The sequence below is a fragment of the Sprattus sprattus genome, assembly GCF_963457725.1.
Source record: "Sprattus sprattus genome assembly, chromosome: 12".
In the NCBI taxonomy this organism is placed as follows: Eukaryota; Metazoa; Chordata; class Actinopteri; order Clupeiformes; family Clupeidae; genus Sprattus; species Sprattus sprattus.
Window position 1 is genome coordinate 10858623 of NC_137910.1, and position 23887 is coordinate 10882509.

Here is a 23887-nt window from a genome sequence, read left to right on the forward strand (position 1 = left end):
GTCTGCTCGTGTCAAAAGCACTTCACCTCCCTTTGCGGCCATCAATACTTTGGTTAAAGGTTACCAGGCTGTGGCCATAGGCCTCCTTTCAGCCTCCCATTCATTACCTCAATTAACGATCATTAGGCTTGATATATGGGCCAATCTCATTTCTCTGCTTTCTCATGCACATGAGCAGTTCTTTATCTGGAACCACCCACCCACACTTGCTTGCACAAATAGACATGGACACTCTCTCTCCCTCTCTCTCTCTCTCCCTCTCTCTCTCTCTCTGTCTCTCACACACAAACACACACACACACACTTAATTTGTGTTTACAAAGAAAAACCCATATTGAAGGGCCTTAGTTATTCAAAGGAAGGCAGTGAAGATGGTTTTCAGATATTCAATTAGAGTTCCTTATTCATCCCATCTGAATGACACTGAATGTGCCATATGTTCATGTAGACTGTGTGCGTGTGTGTGTGTGTGTGTGTGTGTGTGTGTGTGTGTGTGTGTGTGTGTGTGTGTGTGTGTGTGTGTGTGTGTGTCATAAACTAGGCCACAAGCCTCTGATGGGCTGACTACCTTCCTTTTATGGAGACCCTTTCTCCGTTATCAGAGATCAATGTGGGCAGGGTGGTGAAGTTCGGGAGGGGTTAGTGTAGGCAGCCGCCCCCTCAAACTGTTGCTCTCCTGGGTCATCAGAGAAACTGGCTTTCTCCTTCCCATCCAATTGCATGCACACACGAGTAGGCCCATTGTGTGTCTGCCAGTCATTACAGATGTCCGTCAACAGTTGCTGCACAATAGGCCACACCCCCCAGTCCCCTCACCCACTTCTGAATATGTGACCTATGGCGGCCATTGTTCAGTGCAATTAATTTGTTAAGTGACGGTTTGCAGGCTGTTCTTGAGCTGGTTTGGGTGATTCATTAGGAATACATGGAAGTAAATTCAGCACTGGTGATTTTTTTATGGGTGTCAATTTTGGGCAGAGTTTGCTCTTAAGCATTATTGGTGTTGTTTCAGTGGGAGACATTGTGGGGGCATGTGGAAGTTATTTTAGACCTAAAATACATTACCATGCAAATGGAGAATACCCTGTATGCCTGTGCATCATGTGTCTTTGGATAGCAGCACTCTGCAGAAATAATAAACATTAAATGCATTCAGGTTATGTGTAGAGTGCTGTGATACACTCTCCCTCATCAGTTGTTTCTATAAATGTAATTTAATCTGTAAGCCTTTAATAGTTTTTTTTAGTAGTTAATGGGTAAGGCTACATACATGTGAATGCATAATGGTTTGGCTCCAAAAGCCCACATGTATAACAACTAAACTGCAATAATAACGAAAGCAGGGTGAACTTTAATCAGTCCAGAGTAGTTCAGAGATTTACATTTAAATGACAGAACGTTAAGGGTCATGTCCCGCTAAAAGGATACTACTTTTAGTTGTTCTATGATCGACAGAGTACCTCTTTCACCTCCATCTCCCTGTGGGTGATTCATTAGGCAGTGTTCATACATCTATTCTTATTCTTCCTCTTCTCTTTCTCCAAATATGTCCATTACTTGTGTACACTTTCATTACTACTACTCTTTCTCTCTCTCTCTCTCTCTCTCTCTCTCTCTCTCTCTATGTCTCTCTCTCACTCTCTCTCTCTATTCACACTCACATTTCAATTCTTAACTTGTATGAACTGTATTTGCATGAATTAGTTAAGATAAGATAATTATACAAAGTTTCAAATATCATAATTAAATATCATTAAACTGATCTCAGCATCTGTAACAAATAATAATAAAAAACGACACTAAATTGCAGAAAAGAGTTGACGGAGCTTGCGTGGGTCTTTGGGTGTGTAGTCGGCCCTTTTTTTAGCATTCAGCATGACATGGGCTCTCCATACAGTATTACAGAGGTTTGATACAGCGGTATCATAAGAGCTTGTATAGATCTGTCCTAAAAATAGCGGGAGCTATTTACCAATTTCTACTTTCTCTAATAGCTTGTTTCCCATGAACATAGTGAGATTAAATACTACGAGCAATGCTCCCAGGATAACAAGAAACTCTTTAATCTCCTCCAAAGCACAAAAGAATTGCTTAATCTAGGTTTTATTGGTTATTCTAAAAACACAGGACCTCAGGACCCATAAGGATGGTTTTGCCTCAGATTAAATGACAATAAATAGACTTTGGGAGAATTAGTCATTGTTCCTTATTACCATAAAGTGTTTTTTTTCAAGGAGCATTACAGCAATTTCTGGGAAAATCCCATTGTACACACATTCTAATTTCGATTTTGCATCTTCATCATGTAGATCGTAATGTAAATAATCCAATGAGATTAAATGTATTTTTTTGTGACCACTCTCTCCATCACCGTGTTCTTTCCAGTTTTTAATTTTTTTCAGAATGTGTTCTAAGAAAATGCATCTCCACACAAGCTTTGATAAGAAGTGTCGATCTGTCATATTTTTTACCCTGCAGATAAAACACTCAAATAGTGTGTTTACTTAACAGTACAGCAAGGCAGACAATGATTTTCATTGTCCACCACTTAGTTGTAGACGTCAGACCTCATAAAAGTATGACGTGCCTCAGTGATAGATGGCCAGTGACATAGAAATTAGAGGTAGCTCTGTCCAGATGTCCATCACTGCAGCCTAATCCACGAGGGAACCGCTGACTTAAAAGATGAAAGTGGAATCTTCTATTAATTATTATTCTAATATACTTACACTGAATTATATCCCTATAAATCCTTCAAATTATTCCCTAATAATCCCTCTTATAGAATCACGTGGACTAAGTGTATAGGAAGACGTGGTCACGTGGTGTTCTTGTTCCCTGTTGCACGTGTGGGCAAGACCTTTAGATAGATCGAATAGAGAGATCCTTAGATAGATAAAGGCTTCTCACATAACTGAATAAAAGGTATCATAAATATTAGCCAGGCTGCCCAGGATCCATACAAAATGCCACAACGGTAAGACTGCCAGAATAACCGGGTCAATCCTCACTGTCCTCACCTCCACCTAGCACCAGAAAGAAAGTTCATTACAAAACAAAATCCTTTTTTATGTATTAAGGAGCTGTCATGTCCGCCAATATATATATACTGTATATGGTCTATGGGAATCCTCAGTAGTCCACAGATAACACTGCACCCCCCCAGATTTGCTGTGTCTCAGCCAGTCTCCAGAACCGCAAAGCCTAACCACTTTTGTGATTCATTTATTGGCGATTGCAACAGCTCAGCCCAATCCAATTTTCATTTACGTGGACCGTACCTTTTTAGATGGAAAATTAAAGGATAAGAGCCTAATGCCCCTTTGGGTTATTATATAATGTTTTAGGAGAGGACAGGGCAATATAGTAATATAAATGGAATAATTGAATGCAATTTACTTTATCTAATATGTATACCTGATTGGTCAAGCTAATCTGCAAGAACTGTTTAGTGAAAAAAAAAACCTTAACAGCAGCTAATCCTTTCTGACTCAGATTTTTAAATTTGTTTTCTATTGTCTGATATTGGAGGCAGATTGCCCAGAATATTTTTTCTAATAAAAAAATGAAAACGAGTGAGATCCCTGACATGAAAACTATTAGTTAACATGTTTTTAGAAACATTTCTTCATGTTTTCAACACAGTTTTTAAATTTTAGCCTACTAGGACCTAGGTGAACCATTAAAGGTCCTCTCCTGGCATTGATAAAACCTCTAAAAACTCATCAAAATTGCACTTTTAGAAGTTTTTTGCACCAAAGAAATCCCCTCTTTACATTTTGCATTCTCAGCGGTGTGAATTTGTAAATTACATCTGCCTTCTCCTCTGATAGCTCTTGTTTTGACGTAGCCTTCTGCTAATGATATGTAAACCCCCACCCCATACATTGACAGGACTTTTAGGTATGTGACGTCTGAAACCCAGGCTGGATGACTGTGGTTTTTTTTATTTTTTTTTAAACTTGGTCTTTATTGGAAGTAAGACACATATTGTACATACAGTAACAGAAATAAAGTACAGACATACATTGGAAAATAGGTTAACAGAACTATATTAATAAAAATAAAATAAATAATAAAAATAAATAAATAAATACAAGGGTGACCTTTTAACAGGAGGAGACTTTACAGGAGCCCCATATGAATATATGAGTCCTTTAATATATCATATAATTCTTGATATTCTATAATAATATTTACAATTTATTTTATTATCTGGATGACTGTGTTTTTAAGGCATTTTCATTGGTACATTGCAGTTCCGCATGATGTATATATGTTGTGTATCATATCAAAAACACCTTATAGACATGTTGACAATGTTATAAACGTACAGTGCAGTAGTGATCAATAAAGAGTTGTCTTTAAAGGGTTAATGAAAAGCCGATTGTTCTCCTCAAACGTATTGGTTTTATTGGTAAAGCATGTAAACATTTTCAGTAAATGTGAACTTATGGATGTCCATGGTGAGAAAGGACACAGTTCAGGAAACTCATTAACCAAACACTACTCTGGCAACATTAGAAATTCAAGTTTCAAGCTGCTAATTTAGCTTGAAGACATCATGCCATCTGGCCACTTGAACAGTTGAATCACTGGATAGCCTTGCCCTTCCTGTTGTTCAAACCAATTCAGTCTTGAACCAGTTCTGTACACAAATCACTTTAAAACACAACTATTAAGAACAGTTTAATTCACATCAGAACATGATGCAAACAGCACCATGGACTAGCCTTGCTTGATATGCACTCTTAGTCTCCTTGAATTAATGGGTATGGTAAAGAAATACATGTAAATGCAATAAATGAAACCTTGGTAACCTCGCTGACTCTCGATTCCCCGATCCACACCTGATCTGTGTTTAAGTTAGCAGCGGTCTGGGCAAAAGATGCGGTCTGGGCAACACATGCAATGGTCATTTCACTTTATTATGAACTCCGGTGATATGAAAGTAGGGATTTGGCATTGAGTAAGCTCATACAGCACTGTGCAACAAGGAAAATGAGAGTAAACTATGGCGTGCCATTAACAATAAAATTATGAGGATTTGGCTTCTATGTCTTTGTCACAGAATTACTGGGCAGTGGTATTGGGGATGATTGATTATGCTAATTTTAAATCCCCCTCACATGCACTTGTAGGTATGATCTGAAATCAAACAGACCTAAAATAACACAGAAGCTCCACACAGCTCCAGCCCCCACCTCTACCCATGCCACCTTCTTCAGTTTAATCATAGGTATTACAAAAACATATTTTGGGAATTTTTATATCTATTTAAAATCTCTTAACCATTGTATTTGAACAACTTACTATAAGCCTGTCAGAATTGTATGACCCTTTTAATTGCATGAATGTAACAAAACGCGTACACACACGTACACACACACACACACACACACACACACACACACACACACACACACACACACACACACACACACACAATCACACGAATCAATTCTAAGTCAGATTTCGGTGCAAGTGGTTGAAAAGCACATTATATACCCTTGGTCATTTAAGGGCCCTTTCCAAAGGACCTATCAGTACCACTGGTCCTTAAATATCCCTAGACAGAGATCATCTTAATTTTGTCACCACCTGTGTTTAACTGCCCCAATTCCTCTCCGGCGTCCAGACAATTATTTAGGCTTGTTTTGAATGCTGCCTTGAACAATAGATCTTAATGCCCCCCGCCCCCCAACCCCAACCCTGAACAGGAGATGTTTAATTTCCTGATAACCTGTTAATTGTATTGTTTTTCACTTACATTACATGATTAAAGCAACTACCCAGGGAATCAAATCACTTAATGCATTACTGCAGATACATGATTGAGGCCAGGCACTCAGCCCCCAGTGACTGTTGATATTTGCTTTTAATTCAAGCAATCCAGTACAAGACTCATTAATGTGGGAGTAGATTAACTCATTGGAAGCAGAGGTTATCCGGCCCTTAATGCCTTTCCATGAGAGTTAAGCCGTGTTAACTTGGATTTGAGGCCTACAATGAGATAAGCAGCAAAATTAAGTAATAGCAATAACTAAGATGTCTGACATTATGGCATCTCCCAGGTCTGTTGGTACGTTTCATGTTTTTCTTTTGTTGTTTTGTATGCTAGGGGGGGGACTTGCAGAGAAATGTGTGGGAGATTTGTTTTGTATTGTATGTGTTTCTAGAATTTACCATACAAAATGTGGAAATCTCCAGTCATCCAATTCCATAACTGTGTTGTGTTGCAGTGCTCTGTATTACTGAAATCCTTTTTATATGTTCCCCCTCATCAAAAATCAAACATCGCCATGCCCATAAAGCCAATAGAGGTCACGTTTTAAATATGATCGTAAATACATTTCCAACCAAAGCATTTAAAGCTTCGCATTTAACACTATTAGCTCTGCAAATTCCACTAAATGCCATCATCAGTGCTGTAATGTTGTCGGTCAACCGTCCATTGCTCCATCCTTCCCACCCCCACTGGGGCATCTGCCGAGGTGCTGCGCGGTTGTCATGGAGCATATGCACTAAATTAGCTGGGGTCCGGCAACCGTTTCACCTCCGGGGCAAACTCTCTGGAGCACAGAGGGACAGAGCAGGCTGCTTCTGCTGGCCTGGCCGAGGCACCACATGCCCTGATTATGCCCTCGTCATGAACACCACACGCCTGCTGTCTCAGATACACAGGGATGGGCACCCTCTTCTTCATTGTGTTCATGAGGAAATGAGGACAGAGTCGTGAGTGTGAGTGTGAGTGTGAGTGTGAGTGTGAGTGTGAGTGTGAGTGTGAGTGTGAGTGTGAGTGTGAGTGTGAGTGTGAGAGTGAGAGTGAGTGTGAGTGTGAGTGTGTGTATGAGTGTGAGTGTGAGTGTGAGTTTGAATTTGAGTGTGAGTGTGAGTGTGAGTGTGAGTGTGAGTGTGAGTGTGAGTGTGAGTGTGAGTGTGAGTGTGAGTGTGAGAGTGAGAGTGAGTGTGAGTGTGAGTGTGAGTGTGAGTGTGAGTGTGAGTGTGAGTGTGAGTGTGAGTTTGAATTTGAGTGTGAGTGTGAGTGTGAGTGTGAGTGTGAGTGTGAGTGTGAGAGTGAGAGTGAGTGTGAGTGTGAGTGTGAGTGTGAGTGTGAGTGTGAGTGTGAGTGTGAGAGTGCAAGTGAGTGTGAGTGTGAGTGTGAGAGTGAGTGTGAGTGTGAGTGTGAGTGTGAGTGTGAGTGTGAGAGTGAGAGTGAGAGTGAGAGTGAGTGTGAGTGTGAGTGTGAGTGTGAATGTGTTTTAAGAGTGTTTACATCACTGTGGTTATAGCATACTGAGAGCATTTGGTGATTGCCTTGATGCTTTCCAATTGCCTTGTTGTTCTTTTAAAATTCTCACTATCTTGTCTGGCTCATAGGAACATTTTTTGGCGTGGTTATCTTTGCTGTTTTGCAAATTCAGTTCGGAACTGCTTTGACATGATTCCCTCTGCAAACCAACCAATCATCATTATACTGCAAGCAGCATTGAGGGAGGGCCAGGCAGGCCAGAATTGCATGATACGACATGATAGGTTGTAATTTCCCGTCCTTGAGATCACCCAAGATATTACCATACACAACAACCACTTATAAGGCCAACACATAACACAACACAATCCCGTCCAATTGTTTTAACTCAATCTCAGGAAGGAGTCCAGAGTCCGTATAACAAGTTTGTTGTCAACACATCAAACAGTAGTGATATGACCTCACTTCCTGTTTGATGGCCTTCCCGCCGATTTTATTGTCTATAATGGACAAACGGTTTCAAAAAACAAAACAACATATTATAACTTTTGTAAAGCTTGGTCTGAAGATCACTTGTAGAAATGTGGTGAAAAGGTGACAACATTTGAGGCCTGTGAAGAATTTTTAAACCTTTTAAACCTTGATTTTTAAAATCCAATATGGCGTAGTGACATAAAGTGACATAGGGTACACTCTGATTTATCCAAGGAATCCAGTGGTTAAAAACTGGGCATTAGGTTAAAAAGTTACCTGCATAAACGCTTCTCTAACTTTGACCTGTTGGTGGCGCTAGAGCACTGGAGGCTCAGACATGAAACTTAAGAAACTTGAGAATCAAGAGACTGTCCCCAGGAAGTGTGCCACATTTAAAAAACTTTTAAAGATACTTTTATTGTAGGAGCTGCCATAGACTCCAATGAAAGAAGAAGAAGAAGAGTATGAATAAAAGCTAGAAACACAGTGGGAGCAGCTTCTCTTATAGTCAGTTATAGTCAGGCAGCACCGCTGCTTTAGTTATAGTCAGTTATAGTCAGTTATAGTCAGTTATAGTCAGACAGCACCGCTGCTTTAGTTATAGTCAGTTATAGTCAGTTATAGTCAGTTATAGTCAGACAGCACCGCTGCTTTAGTTATAGTCAGTTATAGTCAGCTATAGTCAGACAGCATCGCTGCTTTAGTTATAGTCAGTTATAGTCAGTTACAGTCAGGCAGCACTGCTATAGTTATAGCCAGTTATTGTCAGTTATAGTGAGTTAAAGTCAGTTACAGTCAGGCAGCACCGCTATAGTTATAGCCAGTTATAGTCAGTTACAGTCAGTTATAGTCAGTTACAGTCAGGCAGCACCGCTGCTTTAGTTATAGTCAGTTGTAGTCAGTTACAGTCAGGCAGCACTGCTGGGGCAAACTTAGTCAATGCTGAACTTGGCCTCACGGGTTAGGAACCGAATTCATTGTCATTAATTGTGAATTAATGTTTGCATATTTAAACCGATTTTCTTCTTATTTGCCTTTTCCCCCTCTCTTCCAATCTGTTCTTAGCCTCGTTTGCTCTAATCCTGCCACCACAGTTGGTGTGGCTCGTGCAAGCGGGCACACGCCCGTAAGACGGTGGGTCAGTGTTAATGGTGGAACTTGCCCCCGGGGGTGAGTGTGGGGGGTGAAGGGGCATGGGGAATTGCCTCTACTTGTGGTACCTAGCCCAGATTATGTTCATCAGACTTATTTTTTGGGGGGTGGGGGGGCTGGGGGGAGCAGAGAGGGGGTTTGCTTGAGTGTGGGCAGGGGTTAAAATAAGCACTCTCCAATTTAGCTCTGGCCATGTTTTTAAACCAGTACTTTACTCAACACTGAATCCTGAATCCCCTTTAAAACACCTACACAGAGCTATCAAAGGAGCCTATGCGAGTGTGTATATGTATTTGTATTTGTATGCAAATTAAAGTGGGGTTGAATGATGAAGCACCCTATCTCCCCACAGACATACACACACAGTCCGGGAGCTAAATTGCTTCACGGTCTCCTTGTTGGCTGACCTGGGCAGCCTGAGTGACTGGCCCGGGGGGTGGTGGGGTAGGTTGGGGGTGGCGGGAAAGGTTGGGGGTGGCGGGGGACTGGATGGGTGGTGGTGACTCCAGCCTGCCCCTCTCCTCCAACAGATCGGGGTCCAGATTGTGTATGTGGGTAGTGTGTGTGTGTGTGTTTGTGTGTGTGTGTGTGTGTGTGTGTGTGTGTGTGTGTGTGTGTGTGTGTGTGTCAGACACTGGTCCCTGTCGGAGGGGTGCGACGGGGAGTGGCCCCGGTGCTCCTTGATTTTAATCATTGAATGTTAACACTTGACATCTGCTGCCAGTGCAGAGCCGCCATGGGGCTCGTGCCACATTGTGGGTCGCACCATATTTCCCTAATTACGACAAGGAATTGTTTTATTCCTCAATAGTTCTTTTTTGGGCTTACTGTTAATCCGGACCTAAACCCTACTCCCGCCACACCCCTCCTGCTCCTGCTCCTTGTAATCAGCGAACGTCCTTTTATATATACAGGTATTATTTAAAAACGAAATTAATGAAACACACAATCTGCTTGGGAAATAAATCCTTTAATGTAACAGCATGATCATATTCCATTTTTTGGCACGCAATAATTAGAGGAGTGAAATCTTTTAGGATGACGTGAAGGATACTTACTAGGAATAACATGTTAATCCATAAGGAAGATTGCACTTCTGCATACCTCATCCATGACATGGACCATATGCCTCTTACCATATGTGAGGTTTTTTTCTGACAATGAAAGAGGCAATGGTCTTTAGTCACATTAATCCCCTGGTTTTTAATATCAAAGATATTATTTAAATCAAAGCCAGATTTCATTTTCATTTTTTATAATACTCTTATGAGGCTACCCTCTCACTTTCATCAGTCTTTTCACAGTTAAAGCAGAACTTTCGCTCTCGTGTGAGGACACAGAATCCAGTTACAAAAAAAAAAAATTTTGTTATAACTTTTGTTGCTTCATTTATCACATTAGACTTAACAACTACACTTAATCACCCTACAATAGAATGTTTGTTTTTCTCATTTCCAGTCTAATTTGAAGTGCTTTACTGAATTTATTTGGGAATAATTTGGTTATTGGAGGGTTCCCTGCTATTTTTTGACAGAGAGGAAGACACAAGACGAGGCCTGTCGCAGTTCGGCCCTCACAAAAGGCTTTTTATTGCCCCTTTGGGAAAACAATGCAGGGGGGCACAAAGAAGCCGTCCTGATGATTGGGCTCTTTATTTCTGTGTTCGTAAACGTTGGCCGGTGACAGTTGACAGTCTGGTCGCCACAACATTCCCTGGCTGGGGCTCTTCTAATGAGGCTCCCCTCATAAGTGACTTGATGATTTCTCCCTAATTAGCACACTTTGGGAAGGTGGGCTGAGAAAGAGAGGGTCGAGCAATCAGCCTGCGCCGGGGTAAGTTAACCCGACAGGCCTGTGGTGGCCTAAAGAATGGCGCCATTGTTGGAGTGAGTTAACAGAAGCGGACAGACTCGCCCCCTTTCGCAGGGAGCCGGGTGGATCAGCAAAGTCGAGCACAGGAACTCGACGCCAGTTAGAGCCACCGCTCAGTGGACGCTGGGTGTTCACACTGTCTTTTTTTTGTCCTTTCATGCTGTCCTTTTTCTTCGGAGGCTTCAGCTCTGCTGCCCTCATGGAGTGGGCCCACTGGGTTACCCGGTCCCCTAACTGAAGGGAGCCGCGGGGAGGCTTTGCTGCGTGGTGGGGAGGGTCAGAGATGGGAAAGATACGTTTGTTCTCATGACCCTCCAGCAGGATGGCTTTTGGACGGTCATCTGTCTGCATGTGGTCATCTCACTGGCTTCCAACCTCTGTCCAGCTGTCATTGACCAAACTGTAGAACCCAATGCTGGTGTAACACACCTAGAGGGACGATGACTGTGGTCACCATTACTTACACATTCAAGAAGAAGAATCCGCGAATTGATGCTCATTTTAAAGGCCATTTACAATTAAATTGAATTGAATTGAAGTGTGCCAGGACTGTGGCTTAACTTAATGACAGAAATCTGGGCAATGCTTGCATCGCTCTGAAATACTTGAAGAACAATCTCCAATCAAATACAAGCATTGTGCGGTGCCAGACCTGATGCCTGTGCTCCATATAGGAACATTTTCTTGTTGTCTATTAGAGATTAATCCCATTATGACCCCCTCCCACCCAAACACAACAATCACAGACGAACAAATAATTGTCTTCACTGTACATAATAAGTGCCACACGCATGCATATATTAAAGGTTAATTATCCATACGTTAGCCCGCAGACGGCGGGAACAGAATGCATCATATGGCACGTGGGCCCACTTAGCCACCAGAAGGGCGGACGCCACTGTCAGGAGAGTGTCTCGTATCTGGCCAAGGAGTGTCGCAAGACTGGCATTAATCTTTAATCATAAACAGTTACACCTAATCACCCCGCGGGCGCTGACAGTTGCGTTGTTTATGTTTGTGACAGATTTCTCGTGTATCTTGTCAGAGCGTGGCCTCACTTCTGAAGTGACGTTTCTTTTTTTTTGTGGCTCTCAGATGCAAGATGCGCTCGGATCATTAGTGGCTTGTCAAATTTTTAACTTTAATCCTGGTTCGAAGAGTTGTTTACGTGGGTGAATTAGGTTAATCTACCGGGGGCTATTTGCATAAATGTGCATTTTTGAATAATAAGTGGGACAGAAACGTGGTGTGGAGCATTCTTTGCAGGAGTGTGACGCGTGGCCAGACTATTGTCTTTTTTGCCCTTAGCATACATAAACAATAGACCAGCAAAACAATTAACAACACGCCCAATAAGGCCTGGTGTTGGGCTGGCTCTGTGGGGGTGACCCAGGGCGTAATCACTGTCTGGGTGGAGAATTATAGCGCGGCAATTGCTGCTATCGCTTACAACACTTTTAGAATGGAATAGAGGGCTGCTCAGTGTTTTAGTGGAGCAGCAGAGTTTAGTCTAGACATAAAATCCTGCTAACTGTTATTCATGAGGTTAGATTTTCGGTTAAGTGCCCCTTTTTGCTGAGCTTGTTTATAGTAATCAACAGCGGGGGTTCTGATACTGACACCCATCAGGTCTAGGCAATGATATCATTTTGAACTTTTCATCAAATATTTATAGATTCTCTTGAAAAAAGATGTAGTGATGAAAATAAATATTGCACATTACATTGAATTGAATAGTCACCCAAAAGCCCCATTGGTTGTTCAAGACTGAACTCCATCTTATTGCTCAAATTGGTGCTTGTACTGTCACATACACGTGCGTACACACACACACACACACACACACACACACACACACACACACACACACACACACACACACACACACTCACAAAACATTAATCAGAAGCTATCCAAGACCCAACCAAATGTCCCTCTAAAAAATAGTCACAGTTGCTAATTATTATTCCTTCCATTGATCACAGGCTCTAATTCCCAGGTGGGCACTTGATGCCTTTTGTCAGAACTCTCTGGAGAGACGGAGGCAAGCCGCGTCCCAACGCTCCTTTCCCTCTTCACTTTGTCTCTCTCAGAGGACAGACACTTGCCACGGGGTGGGCCTGGAGAGGTGTCATAGTTTAATGGTAGCACTAATAGTTTAATTATTAGAAGCATGTGTGTGTGTGTGTGTGTGTGTGTGTGGGGGGGGGGGTTGTGTGTGTGAGACACTGGTCCCTGTCATTAAACTATGACACCTCTCCAGGCCCACCCGTGGCAAGTGTCTGTCCTTTGAGGCTATAGAAGAAAATCATTATATTAGCTTTCGCAGTAAGAGTCCCCATCAGTCAGAGGCAATGGTTTATATTACTGAATGGTCCACCCTGTCATACACTCTCTTCATGTAATGGCTCAAAATGACCTGAATACATGAAGTATTAGTATTAGAAGTAGTATTATATCTTTTCTGTCCTAAACCACTTTGATGCTCATGTTTTGGTACATAAAGCAATTTAAAACATACAGTAGGTAAAATGAGCCAGTGGGTGACACCTTTATCTAGGCAACCATACACTATGTTTTGTCATGAGCTCCTAAATGTAGTTTGCATTCTCCATTTTCATCCCACTGTTGAAGAAAGAATCATATGGATGAAGTGAATGAAGAAGACAAAATAAAAAGATTTTCTTTTTTTTGCCTTTAAAATTAGTTTTGCCATATCAGGTACGATCAGTCTCACATCAAAAGTAATTCCTGTCAGTTCAAAAAACTTGAATCAGATATGCTGACGAACTGTCAGTGTGTGAAAATGTGAGTAAATTAGAAAAAGTGTAGCTCTGGGTTGCCAGACTATTAGGCACTTTTCCCAAAATGGTGGCTGTGGGGCAAGGAGCCAGAGTTCAGAGTTCAACCAGTGGTTCGTCTTACCCTCTCATGTTTACATGAGGTTAAGTTAAATATTTGGTTTGTAAAAAAGTGTTGCATCCTAACAATGAATAACTGGTATTATATTTCATATTTTAGATGAAGCATAACAGCGGTCATGCAACTTAAATCCAGAAGAAAAACAGATTGGGGCTCAATCATCATGTTCTTGTAGCCCTGGTGTTTGTTTACCTCCTTGTGGATGATGTGGAAGCATCACTCTTGTTTGGCCATTTTGAAATGCATTTTCTATACATTTGTGATATGTTAGTGTGTATATTATTGGTTACAAAGTTTGTTATCGTTTGCATATCAGAACATAATATGGCATGTTGGTGGTGGTATAACCACAACAAATGATATATGGATGTTTCTCAAAGAAACAAAAGTTCCATTCAATTTAAGGCTTCCATTTCTTGATCCTAGAGGCTTGGCAAACCATCTTCAGGTCTCGGAACTAAAATTTTACAAACACCTTAAATTAGCAGAGAGGGTGATTTAATTATTAATAATTACATTTAGAACTTTTCTATACAAAATCTGGTTAATACAATAGTTAGTAACTGTTGCTGTACTGTAACAGTTCCTCAGATGGCTCAACTTACCCCTGACATCGTGCAGACATTGGGACCTTGCCAAGACCTTTGGTTAGGAAACAGATGTCAATATACTTATAGCAGGAACAATTAATCAGGCCAAAAAAATGGGAGATATAAAACAATGGGCAAAAAATGAAAAGATGAAAATAAATAAGTAATATGACGTGGGTGGGGTTAAGCAGACTAGCGGAGCTAAGAAACCCCAAAAATCTAATCCAAACATTGATTCAGCGTAGCCCTCATCATCAGGCAAGCTTTTACACGGCAGAATCACAATCTACAAAGCAATAACATACGCTCCAGAAGCGAACAGCCTCTCATTATCCCACTTGCACGCGATGACAATCAGAGTTGCAAAAATTAAACTTTCTGATTCTGTTTTTTATTTTTCTATAACAAACAATGTTAAGCCTGTTCAGGTTTAATAACGTTGGCAAATGGCTATTTTTTTGCAACAATGAACCCTTGTGAATCTATTCTACATCTCTGAGTCTGTTGTTTCTTTATGATTAAATAAAAGATTACATTTGAATAGACGTAAAAATCAGATTAATGTTGTCAGGGCAGTTCATATTGAGGATGACTAATGTGAACAGTTTGTCTGTTTCAGAGGGTTATCTTTTGTTTGTGAACTTGGGCGGATGAGACCACACCAACCCGAGCATCTGTTTTGGGGTTTCAGAAACTGCTCTTCTTGCGTGTCATGGCCTTTCCTGGACATTCTGGAATCACTGAAACATGTCCGTCTGTAATTGTGGAAACAGAGGGATAAGAGGGGATGGCACACAGCATGGAGCTGACAACTCTTAAGAACAAAACAAGCCGATCATGGTCAATTCTTCAGACTCGCATCCAATGCCTGGTGCATCGGCAGGGGGTCTGATCCGACAGGCATGGGTGGTTGGGTGGAACCCTACGGTCTCCTCTGTTTTCCTTGGTGGCTGAAGCAGTGGTGTCCCATGTTCCTGGCGATTACAAATCTGGAGGAATCTTAATAGATAGGCCAAAACATCTGGACGTGGTGGAGTCCATCTGGTTGCTCAACATGTGTACACCCTCACACCCCACCAGTCCTTCTCTCCACTCAACTCCACTCCACTATGCTCCACTCCCCACCCCACCACACCCCACCCCCTGGCCCACGAGGATTTGCCCATGAACATCTGCCAGATGTGGCGGGCGCTGTGCGGAGGTAATGGTTTATGGGGAGGATCACTGGACGCCATGTAACATCTCTGGGTGAGATTTACATTGCCTTTAAGAAGCTTGTCTCCACACAGCTTTTTAAGTCGAAGTCCCATTCTTGAAGAGCATCCTGTTAAAATGTGTAATGAAAGATCCGGTGTCTTGGAGCTCCTTAAGCTAGCCTGGAACAAATGAATGCTAGAGATATCTGTATATCAATAGCATTCATTTGTTCCAAGTTGAGTTGGAGTTGGAAATGGAAATGTTCGCCATTTTGCAAGTCATAACTTGTCCATTAATTTCAATTTTTTTGAGTTTTTTTTTTTAAATGTTCTAACAAATGCAAAAATATATATAAAAAACATCATTGTTTGGAGTAACATCTGCACATCTGCACATCTACATCTCTAAAGTTTGTTTACTTCCTGCTAAAAAAATGTACAGCCTGAAACACATTATTAGGTTTAGTCCTTTAGCATCCTTAACCCACCCAAGTTTTTTCATTGGTGGATCATTACAGGAGGGATGCTCAAACAACTGAGTATTATATTGAATAGTTCTCCAGTTTCTAGTGGCGGGATCCATCTCAGAATTAGGGCACGTGGCTTGTCTATTAGTCAAACCACTTCCATGTGCCAGGAGATCACCAGAGAAATTAGAGCAAAAAGCGATTTTTGACGTTTCCCTCTTTAAGAGATTAATAATCTTGGCGGTGGAGAATTGACTGGAAATCTTCTCTGGAAAATAATGAGCAGAGAAACATTTACTGATTAGTTTAATCCCAGATAATCCCTTCTGATGACACCATGAAACCCAGCCTTGTAATCTGGCCCTTAAAATAACATAATTTTTTCTTTACTTGGTTTACTACAGCAAGCAAACATGTGAAGGGAGAGGGTTGCCTCTTTTTTGATCATACGTGATTAAACATTTAATTATGGAAGTGCTTCTTTTATTCTTTTGAGTGCTTTTTAGATGTGCTTCAGAAGCCTTGACCAAATTATTAAACAATATGATGTGGGTGAGTGGTGTCCAACTGACATTAAGTATTTGCCCAATTATTTTGGGGGGGAACATTATGAAAGTGCTCAAAGGAAAGGAAGAAGAGACAATATTTTATACACTCTGTAATGACTATTGAAGTTTGTGTCAAAGGTCATCACACTTAAAAGACTTTGCTGCCCTGGGTTAAGATATATGATCAACCACAATTGACCCATCAGAGTTGACTATTGTGGTTTAAATTCATTAAAACTGAACGTTGAAAAAATATTGTGTTAATAGTTAATACTTTTCTTTCAGTATAATTTGTATTAATACATAAAAGAGATTCTGATGCTGAAAGCACAAATATTTTAATTCTAAAAAGACACCATACATGACCCTAATAATCTCAGCTAAGCATTTAAACAGTATTTACACCATAAAATAGCTCAATATAACTGCAAATATTAAATTAATGCTTTGCACCAAAGTCCCATGCACATCTCTGCAGACAACAAGGGTTTTATTTATCCTAATGGACAAATGACCCAAAAGCAGATTTCCAGTAGCCCTTCATTCAAGCCATAGATTAATGAAAGAGTAAACGAATTTAATGTATTTTATTTAATTATCTTGTGTAGACGATTTTCTCTAATTGCTTTTTAAACCAGGGAGGCCGAGATGATACAATTTTGCCTCGTTTAATGAAAACATTTGGGAGACTGTTTGCTGCAGTAGCCTACCTCAGGTGACTTCTCTGTTGGCTCCAATCCGACGAAGTTACCACTTGCTCCTAATTTCTCAAATTACTTTTCCACTTAAGAAGCTTCATTTTCTCCTGTCCCCACCCCCCACTGTCATTAAACCAGAACCCCCGAAATAAAGCTGATTTGATGGCTACGTCCAAACAATTTAGGTTTTATCCTAATATCTGTCTCGCAGGAAATTTGGTGGAAGGTCGGATTACCAACTTTAATTACTACAGGAGAATCTCCTCACGTTAGTCTGCCTGGGCGAAAGTGTGCATGCAGGGCACACGTGTCATCCAGGGTGTCAAGCGCATATGAACCTCTTCTCCAGCAGAAACTAAGAGGCTCAAGCCACAAGTTTTCATATCCAAACATGCCTACAGTCACCTCTTTATATTCTGTTACTCATTCATTTATAGGCTAATGAAATATCTGTGAAATCGAGATAAAAAACATGCAACACGTAGAGGAGAAAATCCTGTAATAGATTTCACAAGAGATATTTATTGATGTATGTAGAAGACAGCATAAACCAAGCGAAGACTATAGGGATTTAATATATCGATAAAATTGTTTTAATGATGTATTCATTATTTGCTCAAACGTACTTGCAACGTATATTGTGTAAACTCTGCTGGGTATATTAGAACATCCATCAAAGCAGGCATACAGTAATTAGAAACTTTTTTGTAGCATCACGTAAATCAATTGTCCCTTTTTAAGTGCATACCTTCAAGAGGTTCAATCAGTAGACAAAGTTATTGTGCTGGAGTCTTAAAGTATGTTGTATAGGTGATGATGGATTGCCCTGTGTGACAATGTTTTTTCTCCAGAAGGATGATTTCTTGTTGATTTCTTGACAATGTTAAGGCGTCCCTCATAAAATGATTCTGCATTTTGGTGAAGATTCCGAAGCTAATGTGATATAAAAATAAATGCCTTACGTTTGTTTAAATACTCTCTCAATGTAGCATAAAAACAACTCACGGAATTCATGCTAATTTGACTGATTCGGTGTGTGCAAATATACGAAATAGTCTTACTGTATGTAGCATACAGTTATAGACCATTATATGTTTATACATGCAAAGTGAAAAATAAAATGGAATCCAGACCAGTTTCTGCGTTTGTTAAAATAGTTTATTTACAAACATGGATGAAACCATAATTGTCAAACAGAAAAATACATATAAGCCTACATTTTGCGTCTACATAACAAGCAACTTGTCTGTCTGTTCGTGGGCCTACTGTCTAAGTGAAATCTGCCATCTAGAGCGAAAAAAACTACTTAGGACCAATTCAAATAGAGGGAAGAAAATCCTTATCGGATTTAAGGGAAAATTGGTGGCAATTAATCCTTTGGGATTGAAAAGGGGAAACGCCTCCTCTTAGTTGACATCCCTTGCATTGAATCTGATTGGACGCTGAAGTGATGCGGGATGTAGATAAATTGTCCCGCCGATGTGCTCTGTTGCCTCATCCGTTGGAGCTTTAGCAGAAATAGAAAGTAAGATTTACAGATGACGACCATGACGGGACGAGAGGATTCAGCGGACGAAAAACCTAAAGTCAAGATTTTAACCCCATCTTTTGGAATCGACAAAGCACGACTCAATGGCTCAGGATTTAGATCTAAGGGTTTTGCCATCACTGACCTGCTGGGTCTAGATTCGGATCTCCAGCCGCATCAGTCAGGCCATGGTGGTGGCGGCCACAGTGACAGTCCGAACCCGGGGATAGGAGGTTTCTCTTTCGCCGGAGGCTCCTTGCCACTTGGTTTGGGGTTCCTTTGCAGTTTGGCGGCTCAGCAACCACCTGGAGCTCCGTGTTTCCTACCAAGTCATTTACCTCTACTTCAATCCAGGACGGAAAGCCACTACATGCAAAATTTGGAGCAGCAGAGAGACGCTTATTCAGGTAGTTATCCTATTGAAAATATACATGCTTTAGTTCATATTGGTCAGCTTACCTACATGGAACTGTCCACTGTGGCCATTATTATAGCGGTGCTGAAGATGTTATATAAAAGCTCAACCATTTAGTCAGCACACAAAATGATAAGCATTTAACTTTTCAGAAACAGGAAAAACAAATCTATCTAGCCTTAGTGTCGTTTTCATACATTTGTTTGGGAGAAAAAATATTAGGTTTAAATGTAGAATAATTTTTCTTTAAGTAGACTGCATTTTAATTAAGTAAATAATACAAGCAGCATTCCAAAGCTCAAGTACTTAATGTGAAGAACTTTAAGATCTAAACGAGTAACCTTACCTACTGAATACAAAGTGCAAAATTGTAATTTAAATAATTTCTATTTTTCCTGTCAGATGACGATTGCCTCTCTGGGGATAGAAACGATGGCAAAAATTCAGGAAACTCTCAAAAAAGGAAGAAAAGGAGGCACAGGTATGCTTGCTTCACTTTTGTGTTTGGACCAATAACCCACATGTGACCAATGTGTTGAAATGAAATTCGATGCAGCTTTTACCGATCTGGGTTTTTATTGGATTTATTTTTACTTGTAGGACCGTATTCACCTCTCATCAACTGGAGGAGCTAGAGAAGGCTTTCCAGGAAGCGCATTATCCAGATGTTTACGCACGGGAAATGTTGGCGATGAAGACAGAATTACCAGAGGACAGGATACAGGTAATTGCCCGAAATCACTGCTGACATAAAAACTGCGCCAGCAACATCAAGCAAGATTATCAATCCTTCAATCCCCGGACGGCTTTTAAAAAATGATATGGTGTGTGTTTGAAACAGGTGTGGTTCCAAAACCGTCGCGCCAAGTGGAGGAAGAGGGAGAAGTGCTGGGGGCGCAGTAGCGTGATGGCGGAGTACGGCCTGTATGGTGCCATGGTCCGCCACTCCATCCCCTTACCGGAATCGATCATCAACTCCGCCAAAAGCGGCATGATGGGCTCGTGCGCTCCCTGGCTTCTAGGTGAGCCAGCAGGTTGTTCACCCTATTAATAATTTGACTCAAATATGTATTTAATTGTGAATACATAGTTGAGACGTCTGGTGAAAAGTGAATTAAATATAACATATAGGGATGTGTTTTATTCCTGATAAATAACTCAAAAAGTAAACATTTCTTTATGGTTCCAATATTTTGATACACATTTACGGTGAAATAACAGTGTACTTTCGCTTTTAACGCAGGAATGCATAAGAAGTCGGTTGAAATTACCAAGAAGTCTCCCGGCACTCCCGAATCCACTCACTCGGATTCATACAGCGAAGAGGCAAAGGGAAAGGACAGCGATATTTCCTGGTCAAACAGGGCCAGTGCAACGGACGACATGGAGGACATGGCAATTGACCTATCCAGCACTTCCAAGCAGGAAAAGAAAAGCACTTTGAAAACGTCGCCGCAGATTAATCCAACGAACAGCGATTCCGAAAACGAAAGTTAAATATTCCTCTTATTTAATGAATGAATACGGACTATGTCACGAGGAACTATATCAACTTGAAGACTAATTTATTCAAGCTCTGGGCAGCTTGCCCTATCATCTTTTTAGAGATGTATTTGTCTTTTGTTTTTTAATTGTGATTGTTTAAGTCTCTTTGTTTGAAATATGAGAGTTTAATGTTTATTTTATTGTTCTTGTTCATTTTTATTCCAAGCATTAGTACTTAAGAAGCCACACTGGGTTTTTCAATGGTGGTGAGGGCACTATTGAATCCACAGTTTTGATTTAGCCTCTCAAAGTTCCCTTTATTTTGATCATTTCAATATTGGCTCAGTTGTTTCAGTTAAGTAATTAGACTACCCTTGGCAATTCAAATACATGGTGAAAAGTGGGGTGTAGTCATATTGCCACCTGTTTTATTGTGTTGTGTTGTCAATGTTTGGGGTACACACCTGGGACCTTCAATACAAAAAGGCTTCTCCATGAGCCCAAATCTAAAGCACTTTAATTGTGTTGATGCTGAATGTCATGTAAAATTCTCAAGAGAAAGATGTACTATCAACAGGATCAGCGTGGACAAATAAAAAATATATGCTATGCATTTTGTTGTGCATGTATATTAATAAATAGAAACAGTTCTACAGTAACCATTCATCTATTTAACACTGTTACCTCTTCCACTTGATGAATTACGCTACCTAATAGGTGATTAGAGTAGAAGAGAGATAAAGAGTTGGATTTTGCAAATCAGGCTGAGTACTTACTGAGTAATTGAACTGCCTGTAAAATTCAGCACACCCCTAGAGGAATCGTCCTTCGAAATTATTTATTTTATTATTTATTTATGTGGGTTTTAAGTGAAGAAAGCAAGACATGTCTTCCAACCATGCGTTTGTCTTTAAGGAAAACATATTTTTTTTACAGAATTGAGAAGGCACAGTGCTCAAAACTGACGTCATGAGCAATGGGGTCATTTCATGACCTATGCCGTCAGGCTACATAAGACACTAATGCTGGATTTAGCTTGAACTCATTCAGCATTGTTGGTGTTTTAAAAGCATTGTGTGCCCACACAGACTATTTCAAGGGCATCAGGGAACAGCATTTAGAGCATTTAACAGCACATAATTGACATCCCTTTTCATGTTATGGACATTAGGGATGATCTAGTCCGCATGCATTGCTGGATTGGTCAAAGACACGAAAGTCAGAATGTCTGTCTTTCCGAGGGGAAAACTAAACCCTCTTTAGATTACTCTGCCCCCATGTTTCTGCAGACTAAGAGGGGATGTAATGTATACATCCATATGACCCATCACATCCTTAAGAGTTGCTAAGAGACCCCTTTGCAGTCTCTCGTGGAGGAAGAGCTACCTTAACACCCCATGACCCAACATCCTCACCAGCAAATAAGACAGACCCCCAAGTTTTAAATTGTTTCAAGTTCTGAGCATAAAGGCTTTTTTTGTCTAACAGAATGTTTCGTAGAAAGGATGTTTTTCCTGCAAAGCGCAATTAGATGACACAATGAAGACTGTTTACAAATTCATTCATTTATCTGAAAGCGGTGATGTCTTCATCTTTTTGAAAAGAAATTTACATTGATTGCTCTTATATTTCATATCATATCAGTGGTGCATCAAAAAAAAGTAATGCAGGAACATTCCTCTTCAAATTGAACCTGTATAATTTGATATAGTCTCCTTTAAACAATGTTTTTCAACCTCCGTGACTTCTATTGTGTACCAGAGAGAATGCTGTTGTTGACAGGTCATGTAGAGCCATTAGCCACATTGCCCTGAGACCCATAAGCCCTATTGTGGTGGCTTTAGCAGCTATTAAATATACTAACTGCCATGGTTGCTGCCCCAGTTAGGTTATGGTCCTTAAGATACACATTAATATGTAGTTTTGTTATTTCTAATGTGGAGGTTAATCTTTAAAACCCTCCTCACATAATCACGTATAATTCCCACTTAATGGTCCACAAATCACATTATTGCCCCCTGCCCCCTAGGTTGCTTATTGTGCCCTAATGCCCCAGTGCATTTAATCTCGTTTTGTTTTGAAATGACAATGTTGACTGCATCTCTTGTGCATACTTAGTTAGACAATATAGCCGTTGTTAATGTTACTCCTAATGTGGTATGGTTATTTCAACATTGGTGACACTACTTTTGATAACAGAGTCTCTAATGATAACATAAATATAACAACAGAATGTCATAATGCAGATAAAAGGGCTTGCCTTATTATGACATGACATGTATGACATGAATCTAACCCATGACCTATAAACGCTGAGATGACACTCAACTGATTTACATATTCTATACAATATATACTTTTATACTATACATAATCAAACACATGAGTTTGCTAAATATAATGCCAACCAAACACACAAATGCAAGTGGGTATAGTCATGTGTTATTATACTGACTGTATGGACATGAACAAGTACAAATACACACGCGCTGCATTTCTTTTCTAATATCTGGGATATATTCAGTTTAAGTAAAATAATATACTGTATCAGTCACCTACATTCAGGGCTGAATGTACGAGCACTGAAAACATTTGTATTGTCGCTGAAGGTAACAAGACAGACGGTGATCTTACTATTAGCTCTGACGTACTATAGTAGATAAAATAATATGTTATTGTTTTTTTTACTATGGATAAAAGAAAAACAGATTAGGACGAGGAGGCTGAAAATACAGACTAGTGGGATTAGAGCTACTTGACACAGACTGAGGGGTATTAATCTATTAAAATGTCATCAATCACAATACACCCGGCAAATCCTTCAGCCACTTTCATACCACACTACCTCCCCCCTTAACTAAATGACAATTATATGATGGCACCATTGTAAAGCAGTGTTAGCAAATAAAAGAGCAAATAATCAGGTATATTGCTAAAGCCTCCAGGGAAAACAATATTGAATAACCTTATTTGCATGGGCGATGCAATGCAATGCAAAAATAGAATTAAATTTTAATCTTAGTGCTGTTTTTTTTTTGTCTCTGCTGCACGGATCTGAATTTGCTGTGACTTGCCAGTTATTAGGAAATTAAATTGGAAACGCGTTTATCTCCTGTTTGGTAAATTAAAAGAAAATGATTAAACTTATAATATTGCAATGTAGTAATATATCATTATCTTCCTCAGTAAGGAGATACTTTCACTAACTGAGATGAAATTCAAGTAGGCCGATGAACATGTTGATAAATGTATTCATAAAATTCATTAAAACAAATATGAGACAAAGAA

At 40.2% G+C, this 23887-nt stretch overlaps 1 protein-coding gene across 1 annotated transcript; it reads left to right on the forward strand.

Annotated features, from left to right (window-relative positions):
* Positions 1 to 18709: 18709 nt before the first annotated feature.
* vsx1 (visual system homeobox 1 homolog, chx10-like) lies at positions 18710 to 20611 on the forward strand (the record flags this gene model as incomplete). Its single annotated transcript, XM_080849463.1, has 5 exons — positions 18710 to 19106; positions 19517 to 19595; positions 19715 to 19838; positions 19956 to 20148; positions 20358 to 20611. The coding sequence occupies 5 exons, from the start codon at positions 18710 to 18712 to the stop codon at positions 20609 to 20611; spliced, it is 1047 nt and encodes a 348-aa protein (XP_080705589.1).
* Positions 20612 to 23887: the final 3276 nt, after the last annotated feature.